Genomic DNA, 23,446 nt, shown 5'->3' on the forward strand with positions numbered 1-23,446 from the left:
TTTTGTCAAGGTTTTTGTTGTTGTTGTTGTTGTTTTGTTTTGTTTTGTTTTTGTTCAGACGTTTAATGACAGAACCGGTGAAGATGGTTGTTTGAATGTCTACACTAGAACTTTCTGAGAAAGTGAAGTAGGGACCACTGTTATTTCCGCTATTAATGGCAAAATATGTAATTTGATCTCTAATGATGCTACTTCAGCTGTATAGTCTTGGTGAAGAAGTGTTATTTAGTATAAATCATTATTTCCTATATGCTGGTATTTACAGCGCCTTTGGTTGGCACCTTTGGAAGTGCAACAGGTGAGCCCTTAAGGCCACAGTAGAATATTGGTATCCGTCTGTTTTGTGTATTACATTTATTAGATAGTTCCTGATATATTATGATGCATCTTTTAAACTGAGAATTAACAACTGGAGAAAACACATTAGGAAAATACTTAAATCTATGCTTACCTCTTCTGGCATAGTCTTAGCAATGTACTTGCAAACATGAAGTCCTGGTTCATAGAAATCTCCTACTGTATGGAGTTGGAGGTACATAGCTTTTCTTTTCTTTTTTTTTTTTTTTGAGAAAGTTCAGAATGAGCTGGGCTGTACCCTGTGCATGTCTAGATTTAATAACACCTAGAAAGATTTAAAGTAATTGTTTTGGTTTAAACTTTTAATTGTAAGAGGGAGTAAGGGAATCTTCTGATATTCCAAAATGGGCACTCTTTCACAATGTCCTAACATAAAAGTAAATAAGTATATAAAAGCAGAGAGAATCCTTAGCATACATTCAAAGTTTCAATTAAAACATTAAATATGAAACAGATCAGGAGGTATGGTACAAATCCTGCCATGAACTTATATAGCATCAGAGAATCTTCTTTATCTTCTGGAGAAGATAAAATATTTTTCAGAATTTTTATCTTTTAAAGGTTCTCTGCACAAGAAATTGGACATTGATTACACTACCCTATGGATTTCATAATTAAAACTATTTTAGTCTTACAAAAGAAAGAATATAAGATCTCATGATGTGTTTACTGTGTCATAAAGAGTAGAACGACATTTAGATTTGAATTTGGCAAATTCAGTTTCTTTCAGAGACTCACTGTTTTGAAGCTTTTTGAATAAATGAGGATTTTTTTTTATTTTATTTTTATTTTTTTTTAAATAAATGAGATACAGCCTGAAGGACAGAGAAATAAAACACAGTTCAACAAGCAAGAGTTTTGTTTTTAACCTCACAATCTGAGACTCACCATGAACATACATCATATAACAAAAGCTATAATTTGTGAAAAGCCCATGTCAGGCTTTGATGTAAAGCTATTTCAATACAATGTGCTGTAGATCACAAAACCTCAAGAACATTTTATCTTGCAGTGTTTGAGAAATGATAATTACTAACCTTCATGAAAAGTAGACTTAATTTTACCTTAACATTTGATAGCTTTATATATAAGCCTTTTATATAAGCCTTTTTTGTGTTTCTGAAATTTGTCAGGGTGACAATACAAGAAGCTAACATCTTTTATCTAGCCACTGAACAAACAACACCCACAGCAACACTGCAGGCTCCCTGACATTGCCTTGTTAAAGAATCATCTTGAGCTCCATTTTGGAAGAATCAGTGATAGACGCTGGTGCAGTTCACCTTCTTCTTGTTCAAATCTCAGCCTTGTTGCTGAAAATGCCAATGAAATATATTAGTTGCAACATGTCTACAACTGCAGCATTCTTCAACATATATACTCCAGAAAAAGGTAGAAAATAATGCAAATGGTGTTACTAATTTGGCTAAAATTGTGTAACCTAAAATTGAAACATCTCACAGGCACCGTGGCTTATTCAACTTCTGTGATAATTAGGCTAGATTCCTTGGAAAAGACTAGCATATCATAGAGGTAAATTAATTTTTCTGGATTATAGATTTTCTGATAGGTGATAAGGTGATAACACATATCAAAAGGTCATATCTTATCAAGAAAATGGAAGTAAAAATAGGAGAAAAGAGCACTGTGATGAAGAAGATGGTGCATATAAAGAGAAATATCAATATTATTGCCTACAAAGATACATATGATGGATATATGGAGAGCGTATATTCTAGTTAGATTCTGGAGGCTGAAGCTGATTGGTTCAGCCCAGCAAGAATCAGACTATATATATATATATATAATCTATAATCTATAATCTATAATAATCTATAATAATCTATAATATATAATTAATATATAATATATAATATATAATATATAATAATATATATATAAGCAAGCGAGCTATTCGGGGATGTCAAACGCACACACATGCTTGAGCAGCAATAGAAAGGAAAGGAATTTATTAATTAGTTAGCTTGTTAACATGCCGACCCCAGAGTGATGACAAGGGTACCAACGAGCACGATGTTTTTCCCAGTCATTGATGTCCATTACTGTGAGAGCCAATAGTTCGTAGATACTTGGCTGGGTCATGATAGGCGTCCTTCACTGTGGTAGGCATCAATGTCTTGCAGGCATCCCCGCGGAGGCAATGTTGACCTTGGTCGATGTTTTTGCCCACCAACACGGAGACACTTGCTCTGTTTATAGGTTTTGCCCCTGCATGTTCCCAAACCCAGGGAGCTCATGACTGGTAGCCTTGGCCTCAGGAAGCACTCGGCAATCCCTGATAGGCTACTGTGATCGTGCACAGCCGCATGGCCAGTGCGTGCTGATGGCTGTATTGTTTCATGTTGGATTACTTGCAGCATGGTGCCATATTGCTGAACAAGCAATACGTACTATCACAAGGTCAGAGTTCTGCCTTGCTAGCTTCACAACAATGCCTGTTTCACATTGGACCAACCTAATGGTTTTTAGTCCTAACACAGTGTAACACACCTAGCCACTTAACAATGAATGAAGAAATGCTATTTTTCTGTTGAGATAGAAGAGCATGAACTCACAGGAATTCCTTAGTCTTACATCATGATTTGCCCACCAGGGTTTGCTTTCTATTTAATTATGGTTTTTTTTTGTTTGATTGTTGTTGTTGTTCTTTTTTTACTATATATGAATAAGAAAATATATTGTGACAGTCATCATAGGAGATTCAGAAACTGCAAAATGGATGCTGCATCTTGGAGTGAAAAATGTTTTTTAACACAGGACAGGAGGGGACCTCTTTATTCATGAAATGTGGTTACTCACTATCTCAGTCAACAAACTCACATAATTACTTCCCTAAACATATCCAGACCTATCTGAAAAACAATAGTTTTGAGGGTTGGGTTTTGTTGTTTTTCACACTAGTGTCATCAGGAAATTTGCTGAATAAATTTACAGTTTTATGAATTTGGAAGATTCTTCTAATTTCAAAGCTGAAGTTTGTTAAAATTACTGACAGATGTCAAAAGAAAAGTGTGTGCCTGGAAGCAAAAGCTGAATTTTTGCTTACCAGCAATATCTTGTACCCAGGGTCTTGACTGGCTTTCCCTCATATTAATGATTTTTTGGGCATAAATATTATGGGAGTAAGCTATATAAACCTAAATAATATTGGGATTCCCCTTCAGCAGACCATGAACAAACATACAAAGAAACAGATCTGCTCTGAATATCATTAGCCAAAGTAGAAATAAAATTCTAAAATTGACAAGTACAAAAATCCAAATAAAAATATTATGCAAAAATCGTGACAGGGTAAGACATGAGAGAAATAACAAAATGATTATGCAATTGCAGGGATGAACTAGTCAATGATTGTACATCTGTGTTTTTGCCTGTGTTGCCAAAGAACTTGACAGAGGTTATAGTTATGTAGGGATATAAAAAACACTGAGGGTAATATGTTAATTAGTATTTTGGCCCAGTGTTTTTTAAGTTTAAATAGGGAAAATAAAAACAATGGATATTGATGACATTGGATCTTTTTCAGGGTCAAATTATGTCCTTGTTTTGAAACTAGATTTTTCAATGCACAGATAAGCAATGTTTCTCACTGAAGATTGGTACAGAAATTGATAGAGATAGTTATGAAGTATGCTGATTTCTTTAGAGATCAAGATCACAATGAGAAAGTGAATGTTTATGCTGTGCTTTTCTCCTGAGAATTCAATAAGATGTATGGTGTGCTTTTTTTTTAACACAGAAAGATATTCTTCCAAAATCTTATTATGACTTAAAGAAGAAACCACACCTGTTAAAAAATAATAAAAATAAAATAAAATAAAATAAAAATAAAACAAAACAAAATAAATAAATAAAATAATAAAAAACGTATAAAATCACATAACATAACATAACATAAAAATAAAAATAAAAAAAATGGAAAAGAGTGCTGGTATTTTTAACTGATATATTAGCACTTGCTTTTTCATATATATATCCAAATATAAATATATATACATGTTTATATGTATTGTTATAAGTTATAAAATATTTTTCCTTTCCTCATTTCTGCCCTAAGTGGTACTTGGCTAGTATTTCAGTACTCAGAATTCTGATTCCCATTAGCAGAGACTTTCAGCTAGGACCAGGGAACCTATTACTAATCTTGGTTCTTCTCTCCTGGAGATTGCTGCCTTTTCAGCAGTGATATGAGTGATTGTCCTTTCTACAACAATTTAGATGCTAATGTGTTTCTTCAAATTGCTAGACTGTAAGCTGTGGCAACTCAGGAGCAGATATGTTACCTTCTAGGAGGACAACAGCCTCTCTTAGAAGCATATAACAAAAAGCTGCTCCACCATCAAAGCTCATAGACAATGTGATTTACACACAGACAGCCTGAAATCTTGTGGTATTCTTTATGGACTGTGTCAGTATGTCATGCATGAACAATCAAATATAAAATGCACACACCACTTAGGGAACCGAAATGGAATTTCTGAGGACTTTCATCAGAGATTTCTATTAAGCTAATGTCATGTTTTCATTTTTCTCTCTCTCTCTCTCCTTCTCTCTCTCTCTCTCCCTCCTTCTCTCTCTCTTTTGCTTTCATTTAATGAATAACAGTGAATTTGGCCTGAAACATTTATATTAAGTTAATACAAAACTAAAGAGAAAATCTCAGTAGATATGAGAAAATTTCATTTGTATTTTCTTGGTAAACCACAGATTTTGACATGGTTTATTTCTTTGTTATTACAAAATCTCTCTCTATTTGAAATAGTAATGAGCATTGCTCAAATTAGGATGTAGGTTTATGGGATTATAAACCTCTCAAATAAGATGATCTGAAATTCCAGTTGTTTTCTAGAAAACCAGTAGGTGATTTTTCTGTGATTTTCAGTTTTGTCACATATATTTATTTATTTTTACTGGGGAAGACCTTTTTTTTCTGCTCAGAATTTCTCAAAAACTGAAAAGATTTTGTAGAGCTAGACCACAGTGTGCTCCGTAGTGTAAGCTTATTTTCCAAACCTCTGTTATCTTCATCTTAATTTAAAAAATGTGGTTAAAAGAGAATAAAATTATCTGGAATTCTTTCTCTTGCTCTTCACTGATAAGATTGTTAGCTTTTATACCTCCTGCTGTCCTGTATGTCATGTTTGAAAAGCTTCATTCTGGGACTAGCTGTATTTTTGTCTGTATATCTGGGGTCCACCACTGCTGGAAAGAGGAAAAAACATTAAAAAAAAAAAAAAAAAAACAGACCAGAAAGCATTTGTGTAAGTATTGAACTGTGATCTGTATACCAATAGCTGTCATATATGAGATGTTCTTGGCAGAAGACATGAAAATGGTCATCAAAATCCAAAAAGAGTTGAGGAGGTTACTTAGGAAAAGGTGAGGATTAAATTTGGTAGTTAAACAGGGAGAAATGTATTTAGTGCTTCATGTGGCTTATAACAATCTTTAATTCTTCTGACAGAAACAGATTTCAAGCAAAAAGGACCAGATTCAATTTCTAGTACTCTTTTATTAAACTCATAGGCAAGTGTGCCTAAAAACCCACCTAGAAGAACAGAAAATTCAATTGCATTGTTTGTGTACTCAGTGACTTTGTGTACTACTGCTTGGTAGAAAGCAGTAAGTTACATAAGTGGGACTTTAACAAAGTCAAGATTTAAATGAACCATAAATAACCTAACTGTTTGGCAAACCTCAGAAATCTTTGAAAGACAAAGCTACTATTCTTCAAAGTACAAAGTCATTCATGGTGGTTAGGGAAGGTAGTCACTACTCTCTCAATACATTTTAGTCTTATTCAAAGTTTATTGATCAGCTTAGTACTGCAATTGTTGCTCTTAGCAAAGTCATAGAATCACAGAATACCCCGAGGTGGAAAGGACCCATAAGGATCATCGAGTCCAACTCCTGGCTCCACACAGGTCTACCCAACAATTCAGACCATGTGACTAAGAGGACAGTTCAAATGCTTCTTAAACTCCAGCAGGCTTGGTGCCATGACTACATCCCTGGGGAGCCTGTTCCAGTGCACAACAACCCTCTCAGTGAAGAATGTCTTCTTGACATGCAGCCTGAACCTCCCCTGTCACAGCTTGACACCATTCCCTCAGGTCCTATCACTGGTCACTAAAGAGAATAGATCGGCGCCTGCCCCTCTACTCCCCCTCGTGAGAAAGCTGTAGCCTGTGATGAGGTCTCCCCTCAGCCTCCTCTTTTCCAGGCTGAACAGGCCAAGTGACCTCAGCTGCTCCTCTACATCTTCCCCTCTAGGGAAGATCATACATCTTCCCCTCTAGGCCCTTCACCATCTTTGTAGCCCTGTTCATCCATGAAGCAAAGTCCATCCACAAAACAAAGAAGTCTGCTGCCTCTTAAAGAGGTGGTTTACAGGGCTCTCCTACCAATTTCAGCTTCAACAATCTCTGTCTTCCTGCTGAGATGGGAGGTCTTGTGGGTGGTAACAGACTGAAATTCTCGTACCCTCTTTTGCTAGCATGACTTGTGTTAGGTGTTCATTAGATGTGAAACACTGTCAATAAAAAAAATATTGTAGCAATCTTTCCACCTCCCTTGGTTCCTCTCTCACTCAGGGGCCCCAAGGCCACATTTGTCTGGACAGGACTGTGTTTCATTTACCTCTTCTGTCTTGTGCAGCAACATCTTCGCTTCGAGCCTCTTCCAGCCCTGCTCCACCCTCTCAAGTTTTGTGTATGCTCTGTTCTTTTGTTATTTCAGAAAGGGTTAACTTACATGCAGGCTTTATTCACCAGAAATGGTGTCTGTCTCCCTGACTTTAATCCTGGCTTTAATACCATTACCCTCCCCCCCCCCCCCCCCCTGCACACACTTATTAAGCAGCTCCTTTTTTTCCCCCAAACATTTGCAAACAACTCTGAGAACCCTTTTTCTGCCTCGGAATCAGACAACCAAGTATGTGCATAGTAAAACTGATTTTCCTATAAGAATAATCAATAAATCCAAATAGATTCAGTAGTAATTGAAGGAAATTATATTCTCAACCCAATAAGAAACTAAGGAAAGAAGAGAGAAAGAACTGGGTATTTGATTATTCCATCAGTGTTTTATTTTCTTTTTCTCTCTTTTTTTTTTTTTTTAATAAAGATAATTGTTAACGGTATAAGATTTTTTAAAGATGTGAGAAAAACAAAAAACATATCAAGGATAATAGGATATAAGTAGAAGTTACAATCAAGTCCTCCCCAAGAGGTATGGTCTTTTGCATTTGCGGCTTCCTGTGGCACATATTCAGAAGTGGTTATTGTGCAGCTAGGAGATATGCATGAAATTCAAAGTTAAACATTTCTTAATGTACATCAGTGAAGCAAAAACAATTGGGCAGGTTATCAGTGTTTGTTTATGGCAGTTTCCAAGGATTCCCAAAGTAAAAGAGAAAAATGAAAATATCTTTAGAATATTAATAATAATCATGATAATATTTCACTTCTATGAAGTCCTTGCCTGGAAGATCTAAAAGCACACTAGATTTGCTAGTGATTTTAACTATATCCCTAGTCTCACCTTCTTCTGATGATTTCTGCACCTTTCATGCTATAATATATTGCAGAAGGATTCAACATCTACGTTTGCTTTTCAGACTAGAATGAGAGATCTAAATTATGTCAGAGTTAGATAAAGTGGCATATTTCTTTATTCCATATTTAAGTGGATAGTAAACTAGAACCAAACTGTAGCATGATATTTTGTGGAATCAGTTTTAAAGCTTTTAAGAGGTAGGACCCAGACCAGGCCTGAATTTCTGGTGTTGTAGAAGATCAGTCCTGCTACTGCAAGTATCTAAATTCCCCAGGCAGTTAATGAAGAGAAGTAAATACTTTAGATGTTATTTTTCTTCTAGCAGGAGAAGCTGGAAGGAATTAGCTCTATTTAATCCCATGATAAAAGTGATATTTACCTCTTTTCACTTCACACATTAAACGAGTCAGTCTTGAACTATTCATTGCCAGAAGAAATCTATATGACCATAGATACCATTCTTAGTATGAGAAGAATCACTTTTTTAAGGTGCTCCATTGATTATGAGGGCTCAGTTCAGCTGGCCACACAGAAGCTTCTTTTGCCTTTTGGGATTCCCTAAGGCATCTGCCAGGAGCTGGCAGAAACATTGCAGAACATGGTAATAAAAGCCCCTGCCTCTCTGAAGCACCCAAAAGGGTGCATCTGATCCTGGTATAATTGCATAGTCCTGTAACATGGTATTGCTGTTGCTGGTAAACTTCCATTAGCTTTGTAGCAAGTTTTCAAGACCTCTGGACTGAAGCTCATCAGACTTGCTCAGTGAACTTTTCCTGATGTGCTTGTAGTTTTGGTTTGCTTGGTTTAGTTGTGGCAGTATATATATACATATATATATGTACATATATATATATATATACAAAAGTATATATATATATATACAATGTGCTGTAGCCACCTGGTCAATTTTTATATATATATATATATATATAATATATATATATTATATATATATATGTGTATAAATTGACCGGGTGGCTACAGAAAATTTGTTTTACTTTTGTTTATCTTCATATGAGACAACCATAGTTTTATACAGACAGAAGTGACAAGCAGTTAGTCTACATAGAATGAGATATTTATGACTTTAACACAATGACATAATGGAGAAAAATACAGGCTTAGTATAACAGCAGAAGTCTTGAGAATTGTAGATACAGGATGTGTTGTAGAGGAGCACAGAGACAAGATGATAAAGGACAGGGCACAGGGTTTGTAGTGGAGACCCCAAGGCTATAAACAACTCACCTGTGTTCAATTAGGGAAATGCAGACCTCAAGCTAGACAAAACTAGTTTTAAAGGTAACAAAGAGAACCAAAAAATCGTATCTAACTTATATAAATAGCACCATATATAGAAAATTCAGATGTAACCTGGAGCCACGGACCAATGGTGGAGAGCAAAGGCATAAAAGCATGTTAGCCAACATATGCAAATGACACAAAGTGAATCCTAAGGTGAGAAAGAATAAACCGTCAACGTCAGAATATTCATATAATCATAGAATTAATTGGGTTGAAAAAGACCTCTAAGATTATCTGGTCCAACCTTTAACCAAGTACTGACAAGTCCATCACTAAACCACGTAACTATGCTCTACATCTATGGGATTTTGAAGACCTCTAGGGATGGCGACTCAGCTACTTCCGTGAGCAGCCTGTTCTAATATGTCACAACACTTTCAGTGAAGAAATTGTTCCTAATATCCAACCTAAACCTCCCCTGGTGCAACTTTAGGCCGTTTCTTGTCTTATCACTTGGTGACTGGGAGAAGAGCTTGATCCTCACGTCTCTATAGCTTCTTTTAACCAAACGAAGCATACACCTCTCCAAGCCATGAACAGCCAGTTTCTCCAGGAGAAGGAGAAGAATAACTGAAGTCTAGGTAGATCACATCCACAGCCTTTCCCTCATCCACTGAACGTGTCACCATAAGGAATGTTTCCTTTCTTCCATATGTTTCCTTCTTTCATAGAAGGAGATCGGGTTCATCAAGCAGGACCTGCCTTTCATAAACCCATGCTGATTGGGCCTGATCACATGGTTGCCCTGTAAGTGCCATGTGATGTCACTCAAGATAATCTGCTGCATGAGCTTCCTTGACACTGAAGTCAGACTGACAGGCCTGTAGTTTCCCAGATCCTTCTTCCAGCCCTTCTTGTAGATAGGTGTCACATTTGCTAGCCACCAGTCAACTGGGACCTCCCCTGATGGTCAGGTCTGCTGATAAATGGTGGAAAGCAGCATGGTGTGCACATCTGCTAGCTCCCTCGGTACTTTCTGGTGGATCCCACCTGGCCCCATAGATTTGTGTACATCTAAGTGGTTTAGCAGGTCACTAACCATTTCCTCATGGATTATGAGGGCTTCATTCCGCTCCCTGTCCTGACTTGCCCCTTCTTCCAAAGGTCATAAACCCTCTTTTTCGTCCTGAGCTCTAGCCACTACTCTGTTTAGCCAGGCCTGGTCTTCTTCCGCACTGGGTCTTCTTTCGGTATGTAGGGATGACCTGCTGCTGTGCATTTAAGATTTCCTTCTTGAAGAGCGTCCAGCCTTCCTGAATTCTTTTGCTCTTTAGAACTGCCTCTCAAGGGACTTCACCAACCAGTCTCTCAAGACCAAGTTGGATGAGGCCCTGGGCAACCTGATCTAGTGGGTGGCATCCCTGCCTATGGCAGGGGGGGTGGAAACAGATGATCTTTAAGGTCGCTTCCAACCCAAGCCGTTCTATGATTCTGTGCTGTCTCTATGATTCTAAACAGACCTAAGTCTACCCTCCAGAAGTCCAGAGTGCAGTTCTGCTAACCCTCCTCCTTACTTTTACAAGAATCAAAAACTCTATTAATTCATGATCTATATGCCCAAGCTGGCCTCTAACCTTCACATCACCTACAAGTCCTTCTCTTTTAACTAGTAAAAAATCCAGCTGGGCACTGTCCCTTGTTGGCTCACTTACCAGCTGAGTCAGGAAGTTATCTTTCACACACTTTAGAAACCTCCTAGACTGTTTCCTCTCCATTGTATTGTATTATCAGCAGACATCTGGTAAGTTGAAGTCCCCCACAGGAGCAAGGGCTAGCAATTGCAAGAGTTATCCCACTGCTTATAGAATATTTCACCTGCCACTTCATCCCATTGTGTGATCTGTAACAGACTCCCACCCTGCTGTCTGCCTAATTGGCCTTCCCCTTGATTCTTACCCACAAACACTCAACCTCGCCATTGCCATTGTTCAATTCTAGACAATTTAAACACTTCCTAACATACAGGGCTACCCCCCTGTCTCTCCTTCCTATCCTGTCCCTTCTAAAGAGTTTGTAACCATTCATTGCAGCATTCCAGATATGTGAGTGTTGTGGTTTAGCCTGGCTGGCAGCCAAACACCACACAGCCGTTCGCTCACCCTCCCCCCTCCCTCTCCGGGATGGGGGAGAGAAACGGGAAAGTGAAGCCTGTGAGTTGAGATGAAGACAGTTTATTAAGATAGGAAAAATAATAATAATAATAATAATAATAATAATAATAATAATAATAATAATAAAAGTATTAATAGTTATAATGTGTACGAAATAAGTGATGCACAATGCAATTGCTCACCACCCGTTGACCGATGCCCAGCCTATCCCCGAGCAGCCGGCCCCCCCTCCACCCCGGCTAGCCACCCCTATATATTGTTCAGCATGACGTCAGATGGTATGGAATACCCCTTTGGCCAGTTTGGGTCAGCTGTCCTGGGTCTGTCCCCTGCCAGCTCCTGCTGCATCCCTAGCCTGCTCGCTAGCAGGACAGAGCGAGAAGCTGAAAAGTCCTTGGCTTGGTGTAAGCACTGCTCCACAACAATTAAAACATCAGCATGTTATCAGCGCTCTTCTCATCCTAATCCAAAACATAGCACCCTGCCAGCTACTAGGAGGAAAATTAACTCTGTCCTAACTGAAACCAGGACAGTGAGCCATCCCACCATGTTTCTGTAATGGTCTCTGTCAAGCCTGTTTTTATCCCTTTCCTGCTTCAAATCTAGTTTAAAGCCCTATCAGTGAGCCTTGTTAATCCCAGGCAAGGATCTTTTTCCCCCGTAGAGACTACCTGTGAAGATCCCCCAGATGCTGATAAATCTCTCTAATGCCCTCTTCGGCAGTCTGAAACAACCACTTTTAAGACTCAAACAAACAGTGGAAGGGTGAAAATAATATTAGAAATAAATAAATAAATAAATAGAGACTAAGTGTATTCATTACAATTTATTTGTGTTGTTACTCTTGAGACTTTTTCTGTATAGAAATACTCTAACTAGGTAATTATGCTTTCTTTCTTTTTCTATAATAATTAAATTGAGACTAGTAATGATACTTGAATTACATCATTAAGATTTTAATTATATTAACAGTAAATTCTTGGCTTTGTATATGGCACATTTCCTCTTTGTCCATAAACAAAACTTTGAGTATAAAAATATGCACCTATATTTAAACAACTGGACTACTTCAGAGTGCAGAAGAGGGTCAGGCATTAGGTTCTAGATACATGAGTTCAAATGGATTTCTTTCCCCTTTGCCTAAAGAAACAGGTCTAAAGCAATTTTGTTTTTTATTACTTTAATCAGTGTGTTTGTGGTGTTTCCTAGGATTTGAAATTGCATAGATACTTGCAGTCTTCCGTAAAGGTGATGTCTTTCATTTTTTATTTATAGAACACCATAACTAATATGATACAGTGTAGGAATCTTTTTGCCTGTCAAGAGTATACCTCAAAATTTCTCATAGAAGTTTCATAGTGAGCAGCTGTCCTAGGTCTAAGTGGTTTTATAAACTGTTAGATTAAAAGAATTTTCAGGGCAAAAGATTGAAATCCAGGAAAATAAGACAGTATTTCAAAATACTTATTTTAACAAAGTAGTGTGCAAATCTACTTGCATGTTTGAGCACAAGTAGTTTCCTCTTACCCTGGCCATTTAGATTACTAAGACACTGAAATTTTTAACACAAAATTATGTATTTAATAGGAAAATAGATGTTTTGTGTTGTTTTGTTTTGTTTCATTTTGTTTTGTTTCATTTGGTTTTCTGCAACAGTCATATAAGTAAGAGTACACAAAACAAATTTTTATTTGCTAAATTATTTTTTTGTTTGTCATGGTATACTTATAATCATTTTAGAACAGAGAAATACAAATTGCTATTACCTGTAATGTTGGATGTCCCTCTAAAAATAGTCCTATTCTATTAAAAATATCGTTTCAGTTTTGCATGTAAATAATACAAAGCCAAGCTATGCTTGCAGTTATATCCATGGAATTCAATACAGTCACAAATGTGTAAAAGAACCTCTCCCATGCAGTAGTTACCAGATCTAACAAATGCTCTGACAATACAAATACCAACATTTATTCTTCAGCGTCATGTTGTTCTTTGCTTTTATCAATGGACTGGTATCACATATTTTGTTTTACATTAATAGATTTCTGATCCTTTTAAAAAATAAAATAAAATAAAAAAGTAAAAGACAAGGATTTTAGAAATAACACTCTCTACCAATAAATAAATACATAAATAAATAAAAATAAAATGTCATGAAAAATATGTTTAAGAGCCAGTATAAAGGTATTGACTATATGTAAACCGACTATATGTAAACCCAGGAAATAACATACTCCTATTATACCATACCAATCCCCTACAGTCCCTACAGGGGACAAAAAATAGGGAAATGGCTCAGGCTAAGATGTACTGATGTATTGGGCAGTATGCTTCTACCCATTGGCTAAAAAGAGACCTGTTATGGTCTCTCATAAGTAGCCTGTATATGAATAAAATCAAGCTTAGCTTTGATTTTTTTTTTAATGGTCATATCTTGCTTTAGATAATGAATTATGAATCTGAGGTGCAATGTGGAAGCATTTTTTGTATATATGGTTATGTTAATAAACTGTTCTGATGTATCTAATATTATGTCCACCTTCTACAAATGTTTTAATTAACCGCCATGAGTACTCTGACCACCAGTGTCATTTTCTGTGGAGATGCAAGGTGAACTAGACCAAAGAGATCTTTAGAGATCATCTGACCTGTTTCATTGCATGGTCCTGTAAACTCTTCTACCATAACAAATGGGAGGGAGTGTGGCACTGAGAGAAGACAGAAAATGAGAAGCTGTCACTGAAAAAAAACTCCAAGTGACTTAAATTCAAGTCTAACAATTGATTTAGACTGCCTGACAAACTTGGAGAGAAACAGTTGTGACACTTAAATTAGGCATGCACAGCAGGTGATCTTAGCATAGACCTGTGCACTGTAAGGGGTAATGAGATGCGTCGATCAAGTCCTCCCAGCCACAGAAGCTCTGCTTGTTATTCCTCTTTAGTGTGAATTGGTACAAGAGCTTCATGAGGTATCAGATATATTGTCTCTGGCATTTCACATTTACAAGTTCTAAAATAGAGTAAAAGATAAAATTTCCAACAGACAGACATGCAATTTTTTTTCCGTATCTGAAAGTCAAGCAGAATTTTTGTTTGTGCATCATCATCAGGCAAAAAAATAAAAAATAAAAAAAAATAAAAGCTAGAACTTTATTCATAGCTAGCTAAGCTTTCCAAAAACATAGTCTGGCTTTTCTTAAAGCTACATTAGCCTAATGTAGTTAGAAAAAAGTTTTTGTTGCTGTTCCTGTTACCTTCAGATGTGAGTCAGAACACACAGAAAAAAAAGCATCATTTGTTGAATAAGATTCATGTTTACACAATTATTTCAGATTAGAACTGAATGTTAAAACAACAACAACAACAACAAAAACAAAAACCCTGAGACAGAGATAATATCACCCTTTATTTTAATTGATACTTCTGAGAAGATGCTATCGAAATATCAAGGCTAATCAGAAATCTTAGATAGGTAAATATAAAACCTGTTATAATCTGAACATATAAGTCATCTGAGTAAACATATGAAAATATTGGTATAAAGAAATAAATTCAATTTTATATGTGTATCTCTCCCTTTCTCTCTCTCTTTCTCCAGCCTTTGCATGGTTATAGTTATGCTTCATCTTTTTCTAGTCACTAAAGGAACCATGATGCTTGTCCTAAGGAAATAAATTTATTTATTTTTTTCTTTTTCATCAATTACACTCAGGAAAGTTGTCACTGTAAAATATTTATTTCAAGTATTAGGGCATTAGTTATGAGAAAAAAGAGTACTTCACTACTTTTTTTTTTTATCAGGTACAAGATACATTTAAATATACACGTACATCTAAATAAAAAATAATATATATATGAAAAAAATTAAAGAAAAGAAAAAAAATGTTTGAGAAGTAGCTCATTCTTACCAAATAAAAATATCATAGATTTTTGAAAGGTTGCATGTTTATAATTATTCTTTTATTCAAGTATTTTTTCCAAGTAACTGCACTAAGAAATTATTCCTTACAAGTTTCTCTCACCGTATGCTCACTTCTATTTTTTATTGTACTGAAACCATATACACAACTTTAATAGTAATATCCTTTGCAATTTCAGTATAAACATCATTTGAATGAGTTGTCTATCTGAGAAATGACACGTGTTGAGTAAAACATTCCTACTTTAAACCATATCAGCTGCAATACATAAAAAGCCTATTCAAAAAAAAAAAAATCTCATTCAACAAAGGTTTTTTTTGAGATTCAGAGAAGTTTTGGACTCTTAAGATGCTTGAGTGGAAACAAATGAAAACATTTACAACAACCTAGACCCCCATGCTATTTCTCAGGTCGCCTGGGGATCTCAACAGCTGCCCTGTGCTGCCTTTATGATTTTGCTGTTGAGAACAGCCTCTGCATACCAAGGCTACTGAAGCTGACTGGCTTCATCCATACTGAATACTGTCCACTATTTTTTGTTGGTATAGATGTTTTTATACTGTATTGTCATGATTGCTAGTTTAGATTTGTTGTTTGTTTGTTTTTTACCTCCTAGTTTCCCTGTTATACTCTTTATTTTTCTACTCATTGCTTGCCAACGACTATTCCTCAATTCATTTTTGGCTTTAATACAGGCAACATTTCAGTTTTTGTTTTCAATTATTTTTGTGTTGTTGATTATTTTTGTTGTTGTTGTTTATTTAATTGTTGTTTTACAGTTGTCAAACTTGGAGCTACAATTCAACCATGTTCCCACAGATTCTTGTAAGGCTGCCTCCCTTGCAAGGTAGTCTTGAGACAAATTGCCAAAGAGCATAGGTCCCTATGTTTCTCAAGGCCAGGCTGGATGGAACCTTGGCCAACCAGACCTAGTGGGTGGCACCCCTGTCTGTGACAGGGGAGTTGGAATTAGATGGCCTTTAAGGTCTCTTCCAACCCAAGCCATTCTATGATTCTATGATTCTTTCCTTATTCTGAGATGTTTTAAAAATTTTTATAGTTTTTTAAGAAACAAGAATATTTCTTTATGACATGTTAGATATAGTGAAAGAACTGCATTGGAGTCTGGTAGACCTACGAGTTTAAGCAATGATGTAGTGTGTGGTGGTACCTAGAGAGGGTTAGGACAGGACAGGGGGGAATGAGGTCTACAGGTTGTTGAGGGAACTCCAGACTTACCACAACTGTATTTGTATTGCCTGTGGAAGTGGTCCAAAATCTAGATTGTTCATATGTGTCTGGAAAGGAAAGACCTAGTTTTCCACTCGAGAAAGGATCTTAGAAATAGCAGTGTAGACAATAAGGGGAACAGTCTATAAACAAATGAAGTGGTAACAGAGTAATAACATCTGAAAAGGCCTTAGGATATAATTGCTATAATTATTTGAAAATGAGGCTTGTATTTCTAAGGTGTTATAGAATAAACTGTAATCTTCTTGACTACCCAGTGCCACCAGTAGGTACTTGAATTTCATAAGAAAGTGTAGAATGGGAACTAAGTGATTTGGGTTATCAAATCTTGAGTAATGCATAGTTAGAATTCTCTGGTTAAGAATATCTTATACAAAGGTTTATTTCATCTCCCTTGAAGGAACTGGTACCTTAAAAAAATAAAATAAAATAATAATAGTAATAATAAAGGTGCTGGCCTAGACAGATTACTGGTTTGAGCTGATATGAAAAACAAAATGAATGAAATCAGATTTTCTTTCGCTGAATTACCAATGTCACAATTTCAGTGTATGCTGAGATGATAAGTGAATTTGAAGGACTGGTTTACAAAACCAGCAAAAATAAAGAGGTCAAGTAAAATCTACACCCTGGCAAACATGGTTATATAATGATATTTGCCTAAGCATGGAATTGCTCTTAGGAATGTTCATTTGCTTTTTTAAACATTATTTTTGTTTACCTGAATGTTATCTTGTGTTTACTAATGACTAATGAATACATTTGGAAATAAAAATATTTATATATGTTTCTTCATATTTGTCTCATATAAAATTAATTGCTTTTGCAGTCCAGGAAGAGTTCTAGATACAAGGTTAGTGCATACAATACTACACTTTTTTTTTCTTACTTTTTTGCTCTTGTAAAGGAAAAATAACTGCAAAATATTCTTAAATGATTTATTGTCAAAATGACATAGGAATTAGTCATGGCAGGATAATCAAATCTTATAACAGTTATACATAATATACCATTAGTACTGTGGAACATTTTAGCTTACTTCATGTTATAAAGCATAAGAACTTGAGCTGGAGTTCTGATTGTGATTCAGATTTGCATTCATGTGTCACCATGTCAGCTAGTTACCTAAGGTCTCGGTGTGGATGATGGAGATCTGACATACAATTCACTGGCCCATGTATAGATTCCTAGATCTATTTGAAATGCTCAAGGTCATCTGGCCACCAGCTGCAACTCCACACAGGTTCCTTTTAAGGAAGCTTCTGGAATTTCTTGTAAGTCCTGCATCCTTGTGAGGATGCCTTGGATGCTTGAGGAAATCTCAGGTTGAAGTAGCCAGACACTTTGGGGCAGCTGAGTTCTTTTCTTAGGTGTCTGCTACCATGTGAGCTCTTAGGGCTTCACTGACTGTGTTGACAAGGGACTCAGGTCTCTTGCTTATAGAAAGACTTCAGCCCCTTTGTAACAGCAGCTTGATACCTGGGAGATTTTCTTACAGCATCTGAACTGGCAATAGTTGCTGGTGTTTTAGCAACTAAATGTTACCTTGTTTTTTCACTGGCTGTAATGACAGCATAGATATGTATAAAATGTATAAACATCTGTATGTAGACATATAGATTGAGATATCTTAACATATGATTGAATCCAAGCCTTGCTGTCGTTCACAGATAAAATGCAATAATTTGTATGTGTGTGTATACATACGAAGTATAAATATGTAGTTTTTCTGAGCTATGAAAAGTAATCCCTACCAAAACTATCTGAGTTTACACTGTGTTTGTTTGCTTGTTTGTTTGTTTGTTTTTTCTGAGAGGGAAGGAAAAATTCTACATTTTCTGTTTTACAGGATTCTCTTAGATGAAGATAGGAGTTTAAATAAAATATTCATAAAGTGCTGTGCAACTGTTTCATCAGATGATATCACTTGTTTGTAGGGTTGTGATTAGCAGCGCAGAGTCCACATGGAGACCAAGTTACACTTGGTTTACCCAGGAGTTGATAGTAATTAATTTCTTCTGAGAGCTAGGCAATGCAACAGCAAGTTCTCACAAATGATACAAAACTGGAAAGATCAGCTGATACACCAGATAGTTGTTATTGCCATTTGCAGGGACCTTGGCAGAATGGAGGGATGGCCTGACAGAAACTTCATGAAGCTCAACAAAGGGAAATGCTAAGTCCTCCATCTGGGGAGGAATACCTCCATGCAACAGTGCATGCTGGTGCTGACTGACTGGAAAGCAGCTTTGTGAAGGAGGACCTGGAGTCCTGCTGAACAGCAAGTTGAACATGACACAGCAATGTGACGTGAAAGCAAAAGCAACCAACAGCTTCCTGCACTGAATTATGGAAATCATTGCCACGGGTCAAAAGAGGTGATCTCTACTGAGCACTGGGGAGACTACATCAGCAGTGTTGGGTCCAGGTCTGGATTCCCTAGTAAAAGGGACATGGACATATGGGAAGAAGTTCTGCAAAGGGCCATGAAGATTTTTAAATGATGGGAACATCTTTCATTCAATGAGAGGCTGAGAGATCTGGGACTGTTCAGGCTGGAGAAGAGAAGCCTCAGGGGGATCTTATCAATGTATATAAGTATTTGAAGGTAGGGTGCAAAGAAGATGGTACCCAGGACAAGTGGCAATGGGCACAGACTGGAATATAATAGAATCATAGAATAGGTAATACTAAATTTTAAAAAAGAAAAAGAAAAAAGTGCTATGATTGTTCAAGCAATGGAAACAGTGGCCCAGAGAGGCTGTACAGTCTCCATTGTCAGAGATATTCAAATACCAGTTGGACTTGTCCTTGGGCAACTTTTTCTGGTAGCCTCTGCTGTGAGCTTAGGGTTGCTTTGGATGAGCTCCAGCAGTCCCATCCACAGTTCCGTGTATCTGTGAGTTTGTGGTCTCTTTTTACAAATCACTTTTAGTGGGTAATATTGGTGGTAGGGGGACGGTTGGACCAGATGATCTTAGAGGTTTTTCCCAGCCTCAATGATTCTATGATTCCATGGTAGTCAACTTATTTTTTACACAAAATATTGCTAAAGAAAACATGATTTTGCATGGATATACAGATGTTACAAAAATACAAGAAAAATATTATATAAACAACGTTTTTAATATTCATGCCTAAGATCAGAGAGGCTGATGTTATGTAACCTATCATAAATATTACTTTATCCACCAGATCCTTTATTCTAGGCTTGTGAGTGGGGATAAGCAGATGACAATGAAACATATATCAAGACAGAGCTAAACAATTACCAAAGACTGAGAAATAATGTTACCAAACTCATCAGCATAGATGTCATATAATCAGCCATTGTTGTACTTCCTGCTCCAGTTGCGTCTAAAGTGCTGCCATCGTTGGTTTGATGGATTTGCTTTACGTCACTGAGGTTCATCTTGCCTGGCACCCCTGCTGAGACAAATAAGAAAATACAGTGTGATGCATGCTTTGACACTACTAGCAACATGCTATAGCTAGAAGAAAAAAAAAATATATATATATATTCTCAGCACATGGACTGTCACAGCCTGGTTTCTGATTCCCATGATACTGCCAAATTCAAAATACTTTATAATTGCATCTAGAAACACATACACTATACTATATGGCTATTCATGGTTGAAAGTAATTCAGAGGCCTGCCAGCTCTGAACAAAACTGTTCTTGTAGAAATATATCTCAAAAACATTTGCAGTCTGAAATGAACAGTTTTGCAAGTCCCAGTTGTACCTAAAAGACCACTCACTGCTCACACTTTCTTGAATTCGAAGGAAAAGGGAAATAATTTAATGTCAAATTGCTTGTGTCTACATTCAAATAATATTCCAAAACAGCATATACCTGATGCAGGGTATATAACAAACTATGTTTATTGCTATATAAACCCTCCCTTTTTGGCATAATTTAAACAGACTTTAAAACATTGTAAGGCAAAATTGTAAACCTAACTTTAAGCAGGAAACCTTTTACTGAGTTCCGGCTGAATATTTTTACTGTTTTGGACCAAAATAAATATTTCTCCATCTCAAAATAGTGCTTTTTATAAAACAAGTATGTAATCACCCATTTTATTTCCTCTTCATGCTGAAATAATCAGAAGGGCTTGGAGACGCTCTAAGATTTGGAAGCATTGTCAGCTACTTCTATTTTCTATTCATAATTCTAGACTGTCTGATCCCATATAGCAACTTGTGGCATGCCACTATCAATCAAAATTAGCAGGTCTAAATCCAGTGTTATTACATGCAACAAATATTGACATTATAATTACACTGAGAATGAAAAAGCCTTTATATAAAGCAAAGTCAATATTTATGTAATTAGGTCAATACATATATAATTCAGAAGGTAAGCTCTCCTGTTGGAACAGCACTACTAGAATGAAGCTCAGCTCTACTGAGTTTACATATTGATTTTACTGTCTCTGTTTCTGCATTATTATTCATTGTGTAGGTACTTCTTTCCTTTGTATCATTAGTAAAGTTGAGTAAACTAGTGATTTATTTTTTTTTAAAGGGACTGTGATGAAGTATAAATATTTTAGTCATGGATTTTTCCTCTTTGTTAAGCTAGTTTAACAGAAGCTACAAAGAATCACTGTGTTTGAAAGGAACAACTTTTTTGGTGCTTGTGTCAAAAATACTCTTTTCTCTAAAAGCAGTTTGAAAGCTGCTCTTTGTGAACTTGCTGTATGTACCTAAAATCTCATTCCTGTAGCTTTGAAAAAATGCATTAAGGGAAGAGCCAGATAAAGTCAATCATGTTGTCTGAAAAACCTGCTAGAATGAATTTGTCTTCTTTGCTGCTGTACTCAGACAGCAGAATAGACTGCTATTTTGTGTGGATTTATTGATCCAGTGCTCTTGCCTGGAATTTGTGAAAATTAGCTCCATGAGTACAATGCAAGTGGGCACACAAGGAGGAAGAGCAACAGTAGAGGCTGAGAAGGAGTGAATAAATTCCTCCTTATCATGCACATTCAGTAGTAATCTGTCTAGGAAAAGATCAGTCACTCAACACTTCACTGAATGGATGTTTGGTAGATCACCAAAGTGGGTAGATCAAAGTGGTTTTTTTTTCTTTTTCTTTTTTCTTTTTGTTTGTTTGTTTCAAGGATGTTTTAGAAGTAGAACCAAAAGGATTTGGGGGGGAGGGGTGGAAGGGGGGTGGGGGGTCATTTCTCCAGAGCATTAGTGAAGAATCCCCTTATCTAAAAAGCCTAATTTCAACAGTCAAAAAAAAAAAAAAAAAAAACAAACTTCTCACCTGTACAACAAAAAAGTTCACCAAGTTCTATAGGTATAGCAAAGCAGATTTTTCCCAGTGTATTTACAGATAATCTATCACATGAAATGTATGGCCTTATCTTAAATACCCATGATTTTTTCTACTTATAATTAAAGGTAATTGCCACAACAAGGAAAATTCCTAGATTTACACCTTAAAAATAGCGGTCTTCATCTAGAGTGTGTGGTCTGAATCTGAAGAAAATGAGACAAGTTATTAATTACTAACTGAAGAGTCATCTTTAATATCTAGTGAAGATTTCATTAACAATAATATGGAAAATACAAAAAGAATAGTTTTCTTTTTATAGGACATGTTCTCTCTCTCTCTCTCTTTTTTTTCTTTTTCTTTTTTTTTTCCTCTTTCCAACCTGAAATGAAAACTGCAGACTTTGGAAGTTCCCATGAAAAGAATGTTTATAAAAAATGTTCAGCCATAGCAATACTTTTTGCTTTCATCAGTTGAAATACCATAGAGTGCTGAATATTTTCTCTGATCTTAAATGAATATACTTTAGGATTGCAGTATAAACATACAGCAAGACTTTAATCTATTAAGCCCCATAGATCTATGCCACAAATTTGACTGTATTGAAATGAGAAGTGGAAAAAATATACTTAGATATGATCTTAAGAAAAAAATCACTGAACAGAAAAACACTTAAAAACAGTATATTTTAACAGTACTGTTTTTTTTTGTTTTCATTGTTGAAAAGAACAATTTTTTTTTTTTTAGTTTTAATAAGTTTTATTCCTATACTATACTTTATGTTTAAATAAGTAAATTCTGTTGTCCATTATATACCTGGATTTGAAAATGTATGCCATCTTTCACACATCATAATCAGTCATGGAAGTCATCCTTTCCTCTAAATGAGTGTAACTTTCTTAGTCCACAACAAACTTGTAATAGTTGTAAGACCTGTACAAATATTTGTATATAAAAAAATAAATAAATAAATAAAAAAGAGCAAATGTTTGGATTTAGTTTCCTCACATTAGACACTGAAATTTTCTTAAAGAAAATGCATTTAAGATTGCCAAATCTTTTAAATGATCTGTGATAAATGTCTCATTTATATCAAAATCATACTAGAGCTAATATTTTGACTGGAAATGGTGAAATTCAGAAATAAGATTCAGAGTTCTTTCTGAAGGAAAACCATAATTGGAGCACAGCAGAAGATAAATCTCTACAATCCAAATATAACATTTTCATGAACCTATATAAAGTAAAACTGTCAAAGATCACATCTCTGACTCCAGCATTAGCTGTGAAACCCAGTTATCGGCTGCAATTTAAAAATTTCTCAGTCTGTTTTAGAAAAGATTAATCAGTAAAAGAATTATGCCAAACAGTGTGATATATATTACAGCATCTTATTATAATGGCTGCAAAGTATTTCTAATGATCTTTTAGCATCTTTTAAAGATATTTAAAGCTTGTGAAAGGTAGTGATACTGACAGCCTTGACACCTGACCTGCTAAATTTTCCAGAACAGCTTCAGCAACTATACAATATCCTTTCAATATTCAGCAGCAGATTTTAACTTTGATTTGAAAAGTCATACCTAAAGACATGGAAGATTTTCATTTGACATGGAAATTTTCGATTGAGA

General features: G+C 35.9%; 1 protein-coding gene across 1 annotated transcript in view; it reads right to left on the bottom strand.

Annotated features, from left to right (window-relative positions):
• Nucleotides 1–2,456: 2,456 nt before the first annotated feature.
• Nucleotides 2,457–23,446, bottom strand: part of GPC5 (glypican 5) — a 766,577-nt gene continuing 745,587 nt past the window's right edge. The window contains exons 8-9 of the mRNA XM_035564881.2: nt 19,820–19,950; nt 2,457–2,750 (exon numbers count right to left, since the gene is read on the bottom strand). Coding sequence (XP_035420774.2) covers nt 2,457–2,750; nt 19,820–19,950 — 425 coding nt within the window. The remainder of the gene's footprint in view (nt 2,751–19,819; nt 19,951–23,446) is intronic.

This window comes from Cygnus atratus, chromosome 1 (assembly GCF_013377495.2).
Source record: "Cygnus atratus isolate AKBS03 ecotype Queensland, Australia chromosome 1, CAtr_DNAZoo_HiC_assembly, whole genome shotgun sequence".
Taxonomy (NCBI): Eukaryota; Metazoa; Chordata; class Aves; order Anseriformes; family Anatidae; genus Cygnus; species Cygnus atratus.